Source organism: Acipenser ruthenus, chromosome 8 (genome assembly GCF_902713425.1).
Source record: "Acipenser ruthenus chromosome 8, fAciRut3.2 maternal haplotype, whole genome shotgun sequence".
NCBI lineage: Eukaryota > Metazoa > Chordata > Actinopteri > Acipenseriformes > Acipenseridae > Acipenser > Acipenser ruthenus.
Genome location: NC_081196.1, coordinates 10,336,265 through 10,356,815, shown reverse-complemented (window position 1 = coordinate 10,356,815; position 20,551 = coordinate 10,336,265). Strand labels below are relative to the sequence as shown.

The following is a 20,551-nucleotide window of genomic DNA, read 5'->3' as shown; positions in this document are numbered from 1 at the left end:
TTTACAACTTGTACCTGGGAGTATTTCAAAGAGTTAGTGGCCCCGCATTACACTTTCTTAGTTTTTCTTTTATTTTTAATGAGGTTTGTCATCATAGTGAGTGTTTTTTTTTATTGAAATGACTCAAATATTGTAATTTATTTTAATTTTTTGGTAAGTCTGTATTAAGTACCCTGATGATGAGTTCAGGAGCCTCTCTTTAGTTAGACAAAAGTAATGTAGACTAAACCAGCCCAAGTATCTTTGTATCAGCAAGCACCAGCACTATCAAGTGTATAGCCAGCAAAATGGAGCCTTGGCTACAATATGTGTGTCAGTGATAATCAACTGGAACTGAAGAGCAGCTCCTGGACTCAGGGGAAAGCACCTTAACACAGAGCTAACAAAACATGTAAATAAATCCCAGTATGTCCAGTAAATCATTGTAATAGAACCACTCAGAATGATTACAATCATAATACAACGTTAAGGGGACAGTCAAAAAAAAAGAAAATTCATTTTTAAATGGTGTATTCTTTAAAAAATAAAAAGTGTCAATTAAAAACACCCTTAACCAAAGTTAAATAATAATAAATAAATACATAAATAAAAAACTTAAAGATAACATTTTGTGAATAAGGCCTAATCTTTCTAAAAATAGAATATAGCCATTTTCTGCATTCCCTATATTCACGGTGCTGGTATCAGCAGATTTCTCCTCACTTTTTCATATGTTGTTCATTACCAAGGGCTTTTGTACCGACCTGGAAGCAACACAGTGAACTAAATTAAACCATTCAATTCTTTTTATCAGTGTGGTTGTAGAATTCACTGGAGAAGTAGTTTCCCTTCAAAGCTGGGGATTATGGATAATTCATTTAAATAAACAAGCTGGCTCCCAGAATCTTGCCAATAGTTCTCAGAGTAGATCTGACTTACATTTTCCTTCTTGGAACGTAACTGTAATAGAGTGGTCGGTACAGCTACACAGAATATAAAGATGTTTTGTGTTTCATTATTGCAGACAGAAAGATTAGGGTGAGACTCTTTGATGCTGTGTTGATATTCAGAAACCCACATACATCAATAAGGAGTAAACAAACAACAGATCTAAAGTCTGTGTACATACTGAAGGCACAAAATAAATCTGGATTTTCAGTTTATTTTTCATACATACATATGTCTTTGTGAAGCTCTTGCTTCAGAGGAGTTTGTTTCAGTATCACATGTTCTGGATACAATTTCCCTGCATCATGTTTCACACCACTATTCACAAAGCTTTAACTTATGAGTGTTTCTTCTGTTTTGATGATATTCAGAAAGCGTTTTTAAACCTCCTGGTTCTTATCGTTATGTTTTTATATATGTAAACTTATGGATATACACACAGTTATTAGCAGTACCTGGCATTGGGCTTGGCGTTTGCACACAAATTATTGTCAATCAGTCGTCCAAAGCTCTCCCCAGCAGTGCCAGAATATTATCCACTCCAACCCCTAGGTGTACCGCGATGCGATCACTGAGCTGTACAGATTGAAGTTAGCCATGGATCGACCTACCTGCAGCCCCTGCAGCCTGGAGAGCTTAGGCAAGGGGGGACAGATGTGAATAATGTGAAATTAAAGCAATGAAACAGGCTAACATATTGCATCAATAATGCAATAGGGTTAATTTAAAGGTTACGAAACAATATTACTGTTATTTTATAAATGAAAATAAAATGAATATGTTAAAGCTTTGTGAATAGGGCCCAATGTTGCAAAGCAAGTACTAAAAGCAAAAACGTACTGTACACGCGTGTGCTTTAGAAGTCCTTACATTTCTTCATTTTTTTTTATTTCTAGCGTTTAAGTAAAAACAAATTGTGCCATTTGCACTGGAGCAGAAGCATAAGGAACAGCAAGTTATTGGTTTTGTTTTATGTTTGTAGAATTATAAAATGATATACATTAGGTAAGTGTCCTGCTTCAATAGATTGTACTGTGAGTCTTTTTGGATGACACTGAACAGGGAGTTGGAAGTTGGTCCTTGTTTCAAACACATTTAAGCAGAGGTCTAGGGAAAAAAGAGCTGCTTAGCCCCTAGCCCTCAGCTTAAATCACTGCCCATTTGCCTTGCTGGTAATCAATGCCACGTGTACATTTTCAGGCAGGAGTTTGGCTCAGATCCCTGCCCGGACCTGACGAGGGAAGTGTATCTGCAGGATATTCACTGTGTGGGGTCGCTATGCAAGCTCTACTTCAGGGAGCTGCCAAACCCCCTCCTGACCTACGAACTCTACAAGAAATTCACGGTAAGACTCAATCTGCTCAGCTGGCTGGGGCCCAAGACAAACCCAGTACCCACCGCAATGCTGTGACAAATGAAGCTTCAATCTGAACAGGCAGCTAGTGTTTCAGCAGTTATATTAGGAGGCTTTTGCCTCTTTTTGCTGAGGACATCGACCTACCTGACAATGATGGATGACAAGGCCATGCTTAGCATCAATAGCATCAATGGCTTAAGACGTTTAAAGCACTTTATCTTTGATGTTGCTGGCTTGGATAGTGAGCAAGGGTTGTGCAGGTCGATGTCCTCTGATAATACAACTCTCCCTGAGCTAGGGGCATTAAAAATGTTTTAGACACATCGTACTATATGGGTTGAATTTACAGCTCTCTTGACACCTCCTGATATTGAAATGCTATAATTAAAGACCCAACTGCTTTTGTTCAGGTAGCTTCAGTCATTCCATGTCTTAATATTGTAGGAGCTTAATCACACCTGTGCTTAGTATGAAAAACAAAAGAAATTTGAGGTAAACCACAGGTGTAACTAATTGAAGTTCAAGGTAAATATGTTGTCGAACTGGTACTATATGTAACAAGGGTCTTGTTCATATCCCAGCCTTCATTGGATTCATCAGTATAGCCCTATGTGACTTATACCACCTTAAAGGGGTACTTCATAACATCTGCTTCCCTAATATTACATTAGTATTCACTTACCCTCATTCATTACCATTCAGAAGCAATTGCTGCTGGATTAGTTGGTAAGTGTGGTGAGTAATGATCTATGCTGAAACAAAGCGTAATGATATTGAACATTCATCAAAGGAAATAAACAGGTACGAAATAAAAAAGGAAGTGCAGATCATTTAGATAAGTATCCTATTAAACACCCACAGGCTGTGCTGACTTGAGTAGCGTTTTAGAACAAAGCAAATATATGTCACTAAACACATTGCATCAATTTACCATCATTAGGAGTTTTTGCTAATCCCGACTGTAATTGCTGTTTATCAAATACTTTTCTGTTGATAACAGCAGAGTGATATACAGTGCAGTACCCCACATTTAACCCCCAAATTAAGAATACTTTTGTGTTTTGAAACTATGAATGGAACCATCAGTAGCCCTATGGTAAATGAAGTCATTTTTTACTGCTTGGTGGTACTGGTAACTACACACTTGTTACCATGGGAACCTGTGTGAGTCAGCAGCGGAGGACATAGCAAGTCAGGTACGACTGAGATCATTGTGGTCTCAAAACATTAGGAACTTTATTAAACCACTAATCACAACCAGGAATCTGACATAAACTATCTGCATTCACAGCTAATTAAAGTCATAAAAAGACCACAGGTGTTGAGTAACAAGAACCATGGGAATTTCAACTGAATGAAAACCTAAATATGTTGCTGTTGTTGAACCAGGTTCAAAACTGAATTAATGGTAAGACAAAAAAAAAAAAAAATCTACTGTTTTGCACTCACTGGAAGACACTGTAATCTAAATATGTTATGGTTTTTAAAATAGACGTTTTTTTTGTTTTTTTTTTGCAATTTCAACATAAATCGTCAGAAACCACATCTCGAACCAAGGATTGCTATTGTGCTACAGTAGGCAAGGTTTCCATGTAGTGTGTGTATCAATTTACAGCTTTAAGAAGCTTGTGACACAGGCAGTCAGCCAGTCTTGCATTTTTGAAGTTAACAACCCTATGTGACTCAAACAGTCCACTGTAAATGTGGTGTTACGATTATAAAAATACCAGAAGTTATAATTTAGCAACTAGCATTAATAACCAATGTTCATTTTGGGCTGGAATATAGCTGGCTTGCATTTTCCATTACACCAGTGTTGTGAGATTTTACTTCTAATACTAGAGTACTTTTTTACTTTTAAAAGCATTATGGTGCAACACATTCGAGCTGCCTTCTCTTCTGTTTTGGTCCACACCTTTTAGTGTATTCCAGTTAGAACGCCACTCCACTGTCATCCTGTTTTACAGAAAACTGAGAAATATGTGAATGGCACACAGTTAAATATTTCCTCTGAAGTTGTCACTCTGTCTATTACCTGCGGACAAACATGGGCATAGCAGGCTGATGTATGGTGTTGTACCTTCACTTATTTGAAATGAACAGCAGAATTGATTAGGGGAATAGTTAAAAAGGTCCTTAAAATCTTAAAATCTATATTGAGAAAACAAAGCGGTATGATAAATTAATTCGGGGAATCTCTGCCAACACGCAAACAGATCCATAGTGAAGCCTCAGGGGCAGAGACTTTTACAAATAATTGCTTCTTCCCCTTTATAGGGAAACTGTAATTTCTGCAACAAATGAGAAAAGGCAGGGAAAAATGAACCAGATCACTACACCACATTGTATTACATGAAACACGTATTGTATACAGTGCCCTATGTGTGTGTCTGCAGATTGCTGTTAATTTTCTGATCACAGTGTAAGTGGAGAATGCTGCTGCTCCCTGTGCTGAGGTCAGGCATGCTGGAGGCTTGTTGTGAAGATGTTTTTTTTTTTTATTATTGCTTCAGTGTTCTCCTAGAATTGCCATTGACTAAAAGGATTATCACAACATCCTGTGTGGAATGTCTAGACATCTGGTCAGTGGATGAGGGATCAGGGATTCATCACTCTTGTGTTCAAATAACACTCAGGACTACTAAACGACTAATGTTTAGCTTATTTCTCACAGGCAAGCTGATCAAAGTAATTCATAGGCTGTAACAGTAACATAGTTAGCTATTATGATCCCTGCAGGATGTTTTAAACTAACTAGTGTAAACCCTTTGAAACTGCAGTATAGTCTATATAACTTTTTTGGAACGTACAGTAATAAAAAAAGAACAAGTTATTGAAGGAGTGCTAAGCATGGTTTTTAAAGTACAATTTCTTACCTCTTATTAGCACTGGCAACATTATAACTTCCCCTTTTCTTTAGTAGTTTTACATAATTTAATTTAGGATATGCAGATATTTTAAATGTCTTGTCACAGATGAAAAGTTGCTGCTGTTTCCAAGTACTTAATTACTTCATGGCTTGTAGTTCAAACTTACTCCAATGGTCTAGCTCCAATCAGACCATGTGACCTATTGCAATGCAGAGGTTTATCTAAACTGATGTTCTTAAAATATTTGCATATCATGAAATTATGTAACTTATATATATATATAAAAAAAGATTATAAGCAGGATAAAAGGTGGACCAGCATTAATGCTATTTAAGCATTAATAAAAGTTAAACATTTCTCTTTTGAAACACATTTTGAGGTCTGCCTAAGAAAAAATATATACTGCAAGGACCCCTAGTGGTCGTCTTTTTCCAATATAAAAACTCTTTATTTTTTTTTTGGTTTTGCCTCTTCATAAGACAAGCAACAGTTCATTATAATTCAGCACAGTACCAGATGCTTCATTTATACAGTTCTTTATAACGTCAAGCCATGACTGCCATAGCAAACGGCTTATCGCAGGACTGAACAGTAAAACAACAGTGAATTGTCCACTGCTGTGTTCATGTAAAACTCAGCTGTAAGTGTATTTCTTTCTCCAATCACAGGATGCCGTGTCTGTCAAAGAAGAACAAGAGCAGCTGGCCAGAATTCAAAATGTCATCAAAGAACTTCCTGAGACTCACTACCGGTGAGATTGCTGGCTGCTGCCTTCTGTGTTAAATTACCTATGAAACAAACTGCTGATAGCTTGCATTGCACATTGGCTCATAGTGTATCATACAAAAAAAATAAAAACCCTGGACCTTTATCAGATTATATTTTCCATATGTTCTGTATCTGTAACAATGGCAGTCAACAAACAAATGGTGTCTGCAGATTTCTTAACAAGCACACTTTCAGTGGTCTCTTCAGTAGAAAACAGCGGTGGATCTAAATACTATAATCATTAAATGAGTACCTTTTGTGACACTTTACATATTTCTAGTGACACAAATACACTAAAGAGACTGATGTACACATTGGTATCTTCCTGCTTGCTCTTTGCATCGTTTGCAGATGGTGCAAAATGCAGCAGTAAGGGTTCTTACCGGTACCAAGCGGACAGAACACATATCTCCGGTCCTTAAGTCTTTGCATTGGCTTCCTATCCAGTCCCGTGTTTCCTTTAAAATATTATTGTTGACCTACAAGGCTTTGTACGGTCAGGGTCCTAGTTATATAATGGACCTTGTTAGCCCTTACATCCCTGGGAGGCAGCTTAGATCCTCTAACTCTGGACTGTTCAAATGCATGCTTCCAAAACGTGTTACACGTGGAGGGCATAGTTTTAGCTGTGTTGCTCCCTGGAACTCATTACCAACTTTTATTAGAGAATCCACAACAGTAGCCAAATTTAAGAATACCCTTAAGACACACTTATTCTCCGCTGTATTTTCTTAACTCTGATTTTACTGCAGTCTGCAGTGTTTATTATAATGTATTGTACTTTTATGATTATTGATTTTATATCTATATTTACCTATTTTATTGTATTTTATTTATCTATGTATTTATAGAATTTAGCTGATTAATTGTTATTCATTGTTTTTTTGTCATTCTGATTTGTGTCGTTTTGTTTTGTACAGCGCCTTGAGACACCTAGGTGTGAAAGGCGCAATAATAAATTCATAAATTAATAATAATAAATTATTATTATTATTATTATTATTATTATTATTATTATTATTATTATTATTATTATTATTATTATTATTATTATTTAGATCTGCCTTAGTTTAGATACATTGAATAGACCCCATTGTCTTATTGGTATGCAGCTGTTTTCTATGATTCTTTCAGTCCAGTTCCATTACCTTAGACACAGATATTTTTCATATATCCATTATACTTCATGTTTTTATTTGGTATAATGACATTTTGGGATAATCAGAATTTGGATCTGAATTGAATGGCAGCTATATAGTGTTTGGCCACCATTATTATAAGCAGAGTCACATTAAAAGTCACATTTGAGTGAAAGGTAAGGTACACAATGACATAAAACAAATAAACAAAATCCCTTACTGGGGGTTCCCAGTTTGTCAACACAGCACATACAGATAGAATAATTGTAAATGACAGCAAGGTATGCAACACATTTAGAAGAATAGAGAAATGTAAAATGTATATAAGGACCCAAAGGCTTCTCCTAGTGAGAGTACAGCAGTGACAGTTTGATAATGCAGATCAGCAACAGCAACAAAAACAGAATAAAAACACTTCAGAAATGCCATTTAGGGGTCACATACTGTATAGGTAAATCACTAATGAAGCCCCCTGTTACTTTATAAAGCGAAAAGTAGCATCACGGGTTGCTATGTGAAAAGTATTATGGCAGCTTTTTGTCAACCACTATCTGACCCCACAGAATCAACCTGATCTACAGACCTCTCTGCTTTATACCTTCATATAGAACTGATTTGTAAGCATACATATTGTAATTATAAAGTGCTAGCTTGCACCAGATATTTAATTAAATTCCCAGCAAATTTACATGTGTGGATAGGAAATGTCAACACATGTAAATCACTCCCACTGTCTTGTGATGGCAAGTTGCGTTATGTACAGCTGAAAACTGCTTACTGCTAACTATCTTAGCCTAGATGCATAGCAAAGAAGTGATTAACAAAGACATCTGCGTGTGAATGTGACATTGATGTTATGTAAGCTGTCTCATTGATAGGCAACATTTTAATTAAGATTTAATCAAGTTTTATGCATTAAATATGATCACTGCTGTGGGGGGCTCTGAATTTAAAGTCATTATTGTGACGTCAACTGCTACATTGAATATAAAGTAAAACCTTCCAGGACAAAATATGTTTATATTTGTATAACAGGTACAGTAGATATTTCAATTTCTACCCATTCAATCTTCTTTATTTCTCATTCCCTACAGAACCCTGGAGTATCTTACCAGACACCTGACACACCTGGCATCATTCAGCACCCAAACAAACATGCATGCTAGAAACATTGCCCTTGTGTGGGCACCTAATCTCCTCAGGTAGGCAAGAAATCAATTGCATTGTACCAATGCCACTGCACCTCACCATCAAGTTCACCACATAGGGATATAAAATGAGCAAAACTTAAATTTGCACCAGTAATTGTCACTTGAAAAATCAGAAATATAATGTATGGAATAAGAATGGTTTCTCTCGTCTTTAGGTTTAGTATCATCTCACCTTTTAATACTATTGTATTATTGGTGTATATTTAAAGTTTTGTCAAAAAATAAGTTTATACATATTTTATTCGTATTGACCCTGGAAAACAGATTTACCATGGTTCATTTTATATAATGGTAGAGAGGGTGGAAATGAGCATAAAATGAAAAATGTTAATCCGATTGTACTCTTAAGATAAAGCCTTTCTCTTTTTCAGATCAAAGGAGATTGAGATTTCTACCTGTAATGGTGATGCTGCATTCATGGAGGTCAGGATTCAGCAGGCAGTGGTGGAGTTCATCCTAAACCACATAGAGCAGATCTTCAACAACGCAAGCCATCCTGCTCCAGAGTCTGATGGTAATCACACAAAGCTATCACATCTCTCCTGCATTTACAGTGGTTCTAGAACAATCTGCAGTAGGAGTCTTGTCAACCCTGTGGAAATTGAAATTTGTATCCACTTGGTGGCGTTCTGTGCTAAAGTAAAATCGCGAACAGTAAAAATCAGTTTCACTATTTGGCCAGTGATAGAAGTTTATCAAAGTGTTAAACGACCATGAAGTTGTAGCAACCTGTACACATAAATATAATGTACCTGTGTCCCCCTCGTCTTTGTAAACAAGATGGGGAAAAACCTTGACAGTCTTTTACTCAATTTTAAAAATACATATCAAACAGGGCTCTCTGATTCAGATATGGCAAAGTGAGCTGGATACAGAAATCCATACATGATGTTTAAATTACAGCTGAGAACAGTGGATACAGTATCTGATTATAATGTTTTAGAAGCAGCACAGCGACATCTTAATCTGAAATTGCTGCACGAGTTGAAGCGGTGCTGCTTTTAAAGCAGCTCCTTCCTTATTTCCAAGATGTCTCACGTCTCTCAAATATCACATTTTCTGTAGCACCGTATCCATTGTGATCTTTGCTGTCTTGTTCCAGAGCGCAGCGCTGTAGCAAAGTGCATGTCCCTCCCTGCCAGCAGCCAGGCTCAGCCTATGAAACTGGTGAGTCTGGAGGAGGCTCAGGCCCGGTCACTGAGCCCCAACCACCCGGCCCGCAGGGAGAGACGGGAGAACAGCCTGCCGGACACCAGGCTCAACACCGGGACCCTGTATCACACCGTCATCGACCTGCCCGATAACAAGTATGACATGCCTCTGCCCTTTGCACATCAACACCGTTAACGGGCATAATTGTTATTCTGCTTGCACCAAAGAAACATTCTCCACTGTGAATTTTTTTAAAACTACAAAGAAACTGCCTGCATACAGTCAGGACCAGTTACATCCTTTTTTGGATTACAGATAATAACAGCAAGGAAGTTAAAGGTGTGATCTAACAAGACCCTTTAAGCCTCAAATGGAGGCCTTTATTTTATTTTATTTTGTATATACCAATTTTGTATATCTTTATTTATTAATTTATTGATTTATTTTGGATTACTTTGGACTCTTTAAAAAAAAAGTATACACAACAGGTTCAATTTCTTCTTGGTCTACTACTTAAATACCAGCAGATACATTTTTTTTTCTAATATTATTTTCACTGTGCAGTACTAAGTTATAGATCCTATTTTGTTTCAGAAGAAAGCTGTCAGGAAAATCAAAGATGTGGAAATCCATATTTAACCTGGGCAGGTCCGGATCTGAATCCAAATCCAAGCTGAGCAGGAATGGCAGTGTGTTTGTGAGAGGACAGAAGTTAGCAGGTATGAGGCATATTTTTTATTTTATTTTACTTAGAAATAGAAACAGGAATAATTACTCAATAATTACCGACTCCAATATCTCATTTCCAGAGGGTTCCCAGAGCAAGCAGCAACACAATATCCAAAAGCAGTTGACTTTTAAAACAGTTTCAATCCTAGTAATACGTCCACGTGAAATATGCTCCAGTATTCCCATACTACTCTATCAATGACTATTAATATTGCATCCATTCATTAAAAAAAAAGTTCTACAGTAAAATGTATTTATTTGAACCACCAACTTACACCGTACTTCATTTTCACTGTAATATGATTGGCACACTTTAGACTGAATTGCCATTTAGAGATTATCATATTCTTTCAGAGAGAAAGATATCCAAATTAGTCTTATAATTCAACATTAACAGCTAACACACTGTATTGAGTATACCAAAATAGGGCCCTATTAGGAAACAATAATAAAAGACAACATTTCTGATGTAAGATTATTATTATTATTATTAGTCTATTTAGCAGACGCCTTTATCCAAGGCAACTTACAGAGACTAGGGTGTGTGAACTATGCATCAGCTGCAGAGTCACTTACAACTACGTCTCACCCAAAAGACGGAGCACAAGGAGGTTAAGTGACTTGCTCAGGGTCACGTAATGAATGAGCCAGGATTTGAACCGGGGACCTCCTGGTTAAAAGCATGTTTCTTTAACCACTGTACAGCATAGCCTCCTATAAATTCATTTAGTGTTCTCATTAGTTTTCTAGTTTTATACAATTGTCACGATTGGTTTATTCCTATCAGAAAAATTGTATGTTAAAAAAATATGTTAATTGTGTAAATACTGATATTTTCCTTTGCTATTCTATCAACAGAAAAAGCTACCATTCGGCCTGCAAAAAGTATGGATTCTCTTTGCTCCTTGCCCACAGAAGGTAAGAAAGCATCCTCGTTGAGAACATAGACAGTGTAAGCAGAGGAGATGATAGTACTACTGATAAATAGTCTTTTTAAAATTAAAACTAAAATTAATCTAAAAGTTTTTAAAGTGAGATCCAATAAATCATCCATAACTGCATAAGTGCTGAATCCGAATTCTGAGGTAAAACAACAAGAAACTAATTGAAACAGACAAACATTTAAATCCTTGGGATGAAAGTTAGTCATACTGTATAACAACGTTTCTCTCACTTTCTTGGTTGGAATGGCTCAGCCTGTTATGCAATGGTAGTCTTTTCTTATCTATTTGGCTGATTTTTATTTTTTTTAAAATGTGAATGGAAACATGTGAAAGAAGAAGCACAAACAGCAGCTGCATCATAATAATGTTTGCTGCTTTTTCAAATTTTTTTTCAGAAGATGAAAAAGACAGCCAATTTAAACGTTCGGCTGCGACTGGTGGCTTCTTCATGCCTGCTTTCAAATCCCGTACCTTGGGCACGGGAAGCACTTATGATTTAAGTAAGCAGGATCATGACTTGGAGCACGAGAGCCTTCCTGGTGCAATGAGAGGAAGTTCACCTGTCAATAAGGACAAAATGGACACTAAGAACACACCCCAACACAAACCCCTGCCAGAGCAGCTCAAAGTGTTCAAGGGAGACGACCTCAACTGCTGTGAGCCCACTTCTCCCAAGACGCGGAGAATGTTCTACTCCACCAGTGCCAGCGACGGAACTTCCAAACCCACCTTTCCTGGCAGCCTATTCCCTCTTGAGGCATCGCCGCGACACCAGCGCAAAGCCCTTAACATTTCCGAACCCTTTGCTGTGTCCGTGCCTTTAAGGGTCTCTGCAGTGATCAGTTCCAACAGCACCCCCTGCAGGACTTCAGTGAAAGACAAGAATACTCTGCCTCCTGTCAGCGAAGCGTCCCCACTAAAGACTAGTAATGACAGCGGACTTGCCGACCAAAGCAGTTGCTGCAGCAGCAGCAGTGGTTGTAGTAGTGGTAGTAATAGTAGTGACTTGATAACTCAAAATAAGGAAGATAAGCAAGTGCCTACAGTAAACTGTGGACAAGCAGCCATTACCGTCATGGACGATGCAGAAGGTAAGGTACACAACAAAAATAAAGGTAGCATGCTATGATAGTAGCGTTATTGTTCATGAAAAAACATCTTCTTGACACTGCCCTTTTTATTTTGACAAGGGTTTCCAACAAACTCATAAGTGCTGCACTGGTTGTCATTTTATGGTAATTAAGTAGGGGTTATGCTAATATTTTGGATATCACAAGAATGTACCATTAATTAAACATACAACGTTGAAGATAGTCAGATAACAGGTATGAACCCTCCCCCGGGTGTGCATTGGTTTGCCTTGCTTCGTTTTTTTCCAAGTCTATGTTGGAACCCTTGGTACTTGTCGCAAACTCCCACAACATATGTAAATCAACTAAATTAATGTTTTGTTTATCCCCTTAGGAGATGACCCTACACGGATGGAATCCCAATGTAGGCTGACTGATACTTCTGAATATCCAAAGCACTCTCCAGTAACTTCAACAGATGAACAGCAACAACAACCACCATGCGCAATAACCCATCAGTCAAAGCTGAACATCCTCCCATCAGCCTTGGGCACTGATACAGCTGCCCTGATGCATTCGCTGCAGACAGTCAGGTCCAGTGATGAGCTCCCAGCAATTTTTACCCAGGTTGATACGACACAAGCTAAAACCCACCTAGAAATTCTACTGAGTGAAACGGAAGAACTTGCAGAGCTTTCTGAACTGGTATGATACACAGAGTATTCACCTCCAATAATGTATTTCTTAGAAAATGATTTTCTGCTTGCACACCCAATTTACTATTAAAACTATTCCATGACTGTGGGCTCTCATTCTTATCGAGCATACACTCTGGCCACAGTATGTCTCAGGCATGCCAAACAACACATTTTACGATCACCTCTACGTCATATGGTATCTAGCATAAGATTATATACAGCATTCTTTCTTTAGATATACCATATTGTGGACCTTAGTCTTAATCTTATGATCCATTCATATCTGTGCTTTAAACAATACACAGTATGAATTAAAGTTCATTTCATTTCATTCATAAACACCCACATCTATTTCAGAAATAGTTTTGAAATAAATGAATGCAATTACTGAACTTCCATGAGTTGTAAATCATTTAGACAACCTTTCCGTTGCTTTCAGTTGTTGTGCTGAGATGCTTTGCGCATATGCATGGTCACTTTTCTGTTTTTGTTCTCTGCAGACCGACGAATCTGCTGCTGATGCTTTGATGGATAATCTTTGGCCTGAAATCCAACTTGAGCTGAAAATCATTGAGCCTGATGTGGATATTATTGATGAAGACATCTTTGTACAGAGCCCACCACTTACTGTCCTGATAAGTGATGATCTGAAGCAAACAGCAGACCCAAATGCTAAGAGAACCAGCAGTTTTTCCACGTATCCTTTATTGCCCTCTGGTCCTGCAGATGAAGTTCTCAAGACAGACTTACACATCTCAGATGAAAATTGCTCAGGTGAAAATAGTTCTTATACGGTGCCAGAACGAAACCTGTCTTGTGACGTCAGCAGGGAAAGTAATCCAAACCTAAATGTGTTAGCTAAGACTGGAAACAAAACTGAGACGACACCTTCAATAAAACCTACTGGTGACTCAAGAAGTAACTTTCACACTGATAATAAGCCCTCAAGTTCTAAAATTAATGAGTCAATTTCAGCAGAGTCTGAGGGAGGTTTAATCCCTGAAAGTGATAAAGCTCAGAAGAAACACATCAATGAGTCGGTAATGTCATCAGGTCTGAATGACTTGGTAGGACCAGAAATAAAATCTCCTAGATTAACCAGTGGAAGTAAGAACCTGTCCCTGGACCTACTGAAGAGTAGCGCAAGGCTTTCAAAGTATGAGGAGGATAGTCCTTACTTGCTGATTGACAAGGATGAGTCAGGGCTGGATATTTCATGTGCTTTAGAGCTAGTTGAGCCCTGGGAAGACTACACCCAACAATGGGTTACAAGTCCACTTCATTCACCAAATACAATGAATATCCTACAGAAGCAAGATGATTTCCCTGTGTGTTCAACTACAGAGAATGTGTTTTTCAACAGACGCAGCTCATGCAGTGCTCTTGACGCTAGAGAGCAGTTGAAGGAATTGTGCACAGATGTAACTAAACTTAGAGTGGCAGCTGAGCCCTCACAGGAAGGTGGATCAAAGGCAGAAAGTGAAATGACTTCCAGCATGACTCCCAATCTGCAAGCTGAGAACTGGTTGCTGCCACCCAGCGAGTCACTGAAGCCACTTAGTGTCAAAACAAGTGGGGCAAAGCAGCTTGACAGTATTCAGCTTGCAGCATCAAGTGCAGCCTCAAAGACACACACAGAGTCTGCAAACATGAACATAACGGAAGAAGAACTGTGTAAACTATCAAAGGAAACCCCTTCTCTGCAGCAAGACTCTCTAACCACACTGGACAGCATGGAATCACAAGGCCAACAGAATTCAGGATGTGACAAACCTAATGAAAATGTCATTTTAAAACACAGACCGTCCTCTCTCAATTTGGATCTAGGCAGTGCATTTGGTAACACAACAGAAACAACAAGTAATCCCTGTAAATATAACAACAATGTTTTATCCAACAACGCTTTACATTGTCATGGTTCAGTCACTCTGTCAGAGTCCAAGACAGCAGATGAGTGCAGGGTGAAATCCAAGTACAGTGCTTCATCGTTAGAACTGGAAATGTTTTTAACTGACCGGCAAGCTCCTGTGCGACGTAACTCTGCCCCAGTGTCAGTGTCATCTGTAAGAACCACTTTCATGATCAAGACCTGTCAAGCTAAAGCTGTTCCAGTCATACCTCCACAGATTCAATACACCCAGATACCTCTGCCTTTACAGAATAAGAACTCTGACACCCAGACGGACCAAGAGAAGACTTCAGGAAGTTCAGGAAGAAAGGAACTAGACTCTCCTCAAGCACATCCTTTCGTAAGCGATCCCAAAGATGAAAAAGAGAACAATGAACCTGCCGTTAAAACTCCCAGGCACTCTGGGGGTGACTCGTCTTTAGAGATGCCTTTGCCTAAATCTGTGGGGCCAGTGGGGCCTCCAGTGCTGAGAAGAAAGCGCAATTCCAACGGTGAAGCCTTTGTTGATCTGTCTTCAAAATCTGACAGATCCCCAGCACCACAGAAACCATCCTACAGGGCTAGATCCAACAGACCTCAAAGCCTCATATTGTTCAGTCCGCCATTCCCCATCATGGACCATCCATCAGCCGGCAGCAAATCACTGCTCTCCCCGATAAAGAGCCCCACGGAAAGGTCTGCTCTGGATTGTCTTTCTAAGGAACTCGCTGATAATCTGAAGACACCTGAAGGGGTCACTTTGAGGAATAAAATGACCATGCCTAAAAGTGGTCAGAAGTTGGAGACTTCTACAAGTTGCTTTTACCAACCTCAGAGGAGATCTATGATATTTGACAGCAGAAGTAGCAGGCAAATAGAATGAACATTTCTTACATATGTCTCTGCAAACCCACATATAAGTATTACAGTACTCTTTGGTGCTGGCAGAAGAAACTATGACAAGAATAAATGCTGACTATAGTACTGACTATAGTATTGTGAATACTACAGTGTACTACAGCATTTTTATATTGGGATTGTTTTGTCTTTGTAATTGTTTAGCGTTATCTGTTTACCATGAAAAAAAAAGACTCATGTTTTTATGAGGTTAACAATTTATATATGCAGAGCATCTGACATTTATAAAAATTTTACTTTTGATTTAATATAACTTTTTTCTTTTCTTTTATATATTTACCAGATGGTTAAAGTGATAAAATGAACATAATATATAAATATCATGTAACTAAGTGAACTCCTAAAATGATTGTGCTTTACCGTTGTAAGCGGTATTCCTGTTCTCTTATCAGGTGGGGTCCAAGATCAGCTAAAATTCACAAAGAATGATTTAAAAAATCACTTTCCGTTTGTTACCATGCACATTATTCTAAAGTTTAGGTTGAGAAAACTGGAAACGTCAAAGCTGTTGTCTAAAGTATTGGTGCTAAGTGCACTCAGGTTTACTTCACATTTGTTTTTCCATTAAACTTGAGACTTTATAAATCTGCAGGAATATTAAATAAATAAAAAAGCTGAACTGGATATCTACTAAAATAAGTTGAATTTTAAATGGTTATGTTGTCTGCATATTCCTACAATTTCTTTCTTACCTGCTTTATATTGTTTGTTGTTGCTTACTACCTATTCTAGCAGGGATTGCTTCTCAAAACTAGTAAAGGCTTTTGTTCTGAGGTGAAGTGTGGATGTTAGCATTGTGTTGGGCATAGAAGCCCAAAGGAGAAGCTTTGTGCTCTGAAGCTTGTGCAGCACTGACATGGATCCTCAACAAAAGAGAATCACACAGAACATGCATAATAGGATATGAAACAGGAAAGAAACTGGGACAATGTAGACAACATAAAATACCCCTTTAAGTTGCCAATACAATTTGTTACTGGCTCATACAATGAAGAAGTAACATGAATTACTTAGCGTGCTGCAAGTTTGACATCAACATTTTTTGCTTTGTCTTTTTTTCTTACTTAGAATGCAAGAAGAACATTCACCATGTTTTGTTTATGAGATGTTTTTTTAATGAACAGTGACATCTGCTGGATAGGTGCACTACCTACATTCCTGTAAAAAATGCAGGTGTAAAGGTTGATTGGGACTGTGGTAACTGTTGAGGTGAAATATGTGACTTTACAGTAATGTACATAGGAACACATGACTAGTCTGTGGGCTGAGGGACAATTGTTTTTCTATTTGTAGCTGGTCATTTAGATTTTTCTAAGTGTGGGGGTCTGACACTTTTTTTCAATGAGAATTTAACTTCAGGCATAATTTAAGTATATTCCAGTGTTCAAATCTGTTTAGTAGGCTGACATGCACAGAATAGCTATCACACACTGTTGCCTTTCATACACACTAAAAAGCAATGTAAATTCAAATTGTTAGAGCGTTGTTATTTTGTCCACCTGAAGCGATCTACACACTTTAAAAGTCTGTGTAGAATAATTATCTTTACTATGTAGAAACTTGGCATTGGGGAATTTTTTTTCATTTTTTTTTATTTGAGCAATCGGTCCTGTGTTATAATGATCGCTCATCATATTGTGAATGAAGAATGGTTTCAGAGTGTGTTGATCATGCATTACTAGGTAGTATGTATATAGTATTATTCATAAGCAGATTTAACTGATTGCTCAAATTCATTATACATCTAAAGAAGATCTGAAAACCCAGACAGGGTGTCATTTTCTAACCCTAATTGAAAGTCTTCATTGGCCAGAGTTAAGGCTATTGCACTCCAGAGCTATTTCTTTATCCAAACCGAGTCCGTCATTGGTTGTACGGCAATAATGCATTGACTTTGGAATCAGAATAATTTTTGAGACGTGATCAGATTTGACTTGACGGAATGGATCTGGTGTGCAATGGTCTTTAGTGTTGTTAGAGTGAGCAGGAGGTTGTGTTATTATTGAGATGGTGAGGATTGAGTTGGAATAGCTGTAAAGAAGAGAGAGATAATGAACATAACAAACAGTGCACGCTTCTTAAGGTAAAGAACACAGTTTAAAAGGCGCTGAACAGTTTTAATTGGAACATATATAGCCCTCAATGTTTGATGATCATTCAAACAGATTGATCCGACTGATGTTTTCCTGCAGTGTAATCACTGCCCCCTATTGGTATATTCTTGAAATAGCTGTTGGTTTAAAGAAAAACACTAGCTATCTCTATGAATGGGTTTTTTACTTGCTGAGTCTAGACAAAAAAAAAAAAGTGATGCTATTTAATGGTTTTGTGATTCTTTAATATATTCTTCAAATGTTTTCCACATATCCAATATATATATATATATATATATATATATATATATATATATATATATATATATATATATATATATATAATATTTAAAATATACAAAAAAGGGGCAAAAAATATGCTTTAGATACATTTCAGAGATATAATTAAAATATCTATCTGATATATCCTAGATATGTACCAAGTCATAGGTATATTGGTTAATGTTTTTATAAACGCTATTACAGTGATATGAGGCACAAAAAACTGGTGTTTGAGTTAGTTGACAATTCTTGTTGGAATATAGATATGGAAGTATAATGAACAAGTGGAGAGGGATGAACTGTTGTGGGTGAGACAGGAAATGCACACTAGCTCTTGGCCATTGATGTTAAAATTAAAGATAATCAAAATACTACCAGACATTATTTATACTTATGGTTATTTATGGTTATAACAGCTACATGGTAATGTGTGTGTGTATACGACCTACAGCTGTTGTTGTTACCCCTTGCTGACATAGCAACACAGATTACATAGTAATGACAATGCAATGGTAAAATAATGACCCAATGAAAGACACTGTTCTTACCAAATAATAGAAAATGAACATGCGTCTTTAACAGTAATGGCTCCCATCAAATTTGCCCCCAACTTGACTATAATGGCCCAAACGATCAAGCAGCAGAACCTGCGGGTATTCTTGTCAGTCAGGAATAGAGTTGCCACTAGTCCTGGGTTTTACTCAGCATGTGACACAACCCTGCAGGCCGAACACATCAGCAGCTGCATCCACAATCATTTAGATAACTGTAGCAACAACACAATGATAGTATCATGAGTCCTGGTTTTTGCTGCCTGATACAATATTTCTAATGATCGACTGTTACTGCCTTTTTCAATACAGTTGTTCTAAAGAGACATCTAAGCTGCAGCAACCTCCTTCATTTCTTTTTTTGTATCTGAGAGGTGGCAACCCTAGGGATTGGTTGAATGATTTATTGAGAAAAGCCTAAATGATATTATTCAGTTACTGATGTATACTATTCTAATGAAGACCTATCATGTACAAAAAAACAACAATCTAAAGTTTTGCCAATGTATCTATGGCAATTTCACCTAAACTGTATATTAATATTGGAACCTGAATAGGGGCCTGCTAATATGTAATCAAGTCTTTTGTTGTTTAAAAGAGTTTTGTATTGTAAAAAAATTAAAAAAAATAAAACATCATTTTGTACTCATTAACATTTCTCACTGCAGCAAACTGGAGCCTGTATTGTAGTATGGTATGTATGAATTGTAATTCTTTCAAAATAAAATAAAAGGTTACTCTTTTGCTATAATTTATGGCTTTGTTCAAGCAAAAACGTTATGCTTTGAGTATAGTATTTCAGTTACTTATTCACTCTTTAAATAATGCTTAAAGGAGTGGTAACCAAGGTTTTAAAAAATAATGTTCCTACCTATTGCAAGCACTAGCAATATTAATCGTAATAGTCCTACACTTAACCTAACATAGATTTAACATTAAAAAAACACATTCATATATGAATTAGTCATTTAGCAGACATACAGACTCTAGGGAGTGAACTATGCATCACAACTGCTGCTGCAGAGACACTTACAATAGGACCTCGGTTTGACGTCTCATCCAAAGGACGGGACGTCAAACTTGTAATGTGGAGTTTTGATTGGTAAAACCTTGGTCATGTTTTATTTTGCCAATGTCAAATATGTTTTAAAAGTATCACATTTATGAATATCTTTTAATATTTATGAATATCTTTTAAGGATTTTATCAAATGCAGTCTGACTTCTACAGTGTCGGTTATATTTAAAATTCAAATAATAAAATATATGTACAACTTGATTTCCCAATTCTTTTCCCATAAAGCTTAATTAAACCAGTTTTTTGTTTTAAATAGATAAGAATCAGAACCCCCCCCCCCCCCCCCCCCCAGTTTTTATTGTCTCTAATTACACTTCAGGAACATGCAATTACATTACCGAAAGAGTACCTTTGTTAATACAGTGTAAATAGAAAATACATTAGCAATTGCCTATTTTTTTGTAATAACACATATACTTGCATTGTAACTACTTAAGCGCCTTGAGATGTGTACATTGAAGTTGTTGTTACTGTAGACAGCAATGTGCATAATTACTGTGTTATTACTGTGTAATTGACACACACAGGCACGGTTTACAAAATAGGTAACTACACATCCTTTAAGACCTTGTGGATCACTGACAGAGGAATATTCAAATCGGTCACACTACAATAGAACACACAGAATGAGACAATTAACATACACAGAATGATTAATGATGGATAACAGATTAAAAAAAAAACATATACTGTTTGAAAACCACATATTGTTTGAAAACCACATACTGTTTGAAAACCACATACTGTTTGAAAACCACATCCTTTCATAAAGAATGAAGCACAAGCCCACAACAAGCTTTTGAGTGATCTAAAGAAATGACATTGTACCCGTATTCGTTCATGAGTGCTGCATGAAATCAATTATTTATTGAAATCT

At 37.2% G+C, this 20,551-nt stretch overlaps 1 protein-coding gene across 3 annotated transcripts in view; it reads left to right on the top strand.

Moving 5' to 3' along the window:
* The window catches only part of LOC117405966 (rho GTPase-activating protein 31), a 54,461-nt gene extending 36,430 nt beyond the window's left edge, over positions 1-18,031 (top strand). For 2 of the 3 annotated variants that reach the window (XM_034922923.2, XM_034009548.3), the window contains 10 exons: positions 2,128-2,272; positions 5,823-5,905; positions 8,156-8,263; positions 8,644-8,786; positions 9,375-9,579; positions 10,019-10,143; positions 11,012-11,071; positions 11,493-12,188; positions 12,562-12,872; positions 13,366-18,031. In XM_034922923.2, coding sequence (XP_034778814.2) covers positions 2,128-2,272; positions 5,823-5,905; positions 8,156-8,263; positions 8,644-8,786; positions 9,375-9,579; positions 10,019-10,143; positions 11,012-11,071; positions 11,493-12,188; positions 12,562-12,872; positions 13,366-15,636 — 4,147 coding nt within the window. In that variant the 3' untranslated portion in view covers positions 15,637-18,031. The remainder of the gene's footprint in view (positions 1-2,127; positions 2,273-5,822; positions 5,906-8,155; positions 8,264-8,643; positions 8,787-9,374; positions 9,580-10,018; positions 10,144-11,011; positions 11,072-11,492; positions 12,189-12,561; positions 12,873-13,365) is intronic. The other variant, XM_034922924.2, reaches the window with a different exon arrangement.
* Positions 18,032-20,551: the final 2,520 nt, after the last annotated feature.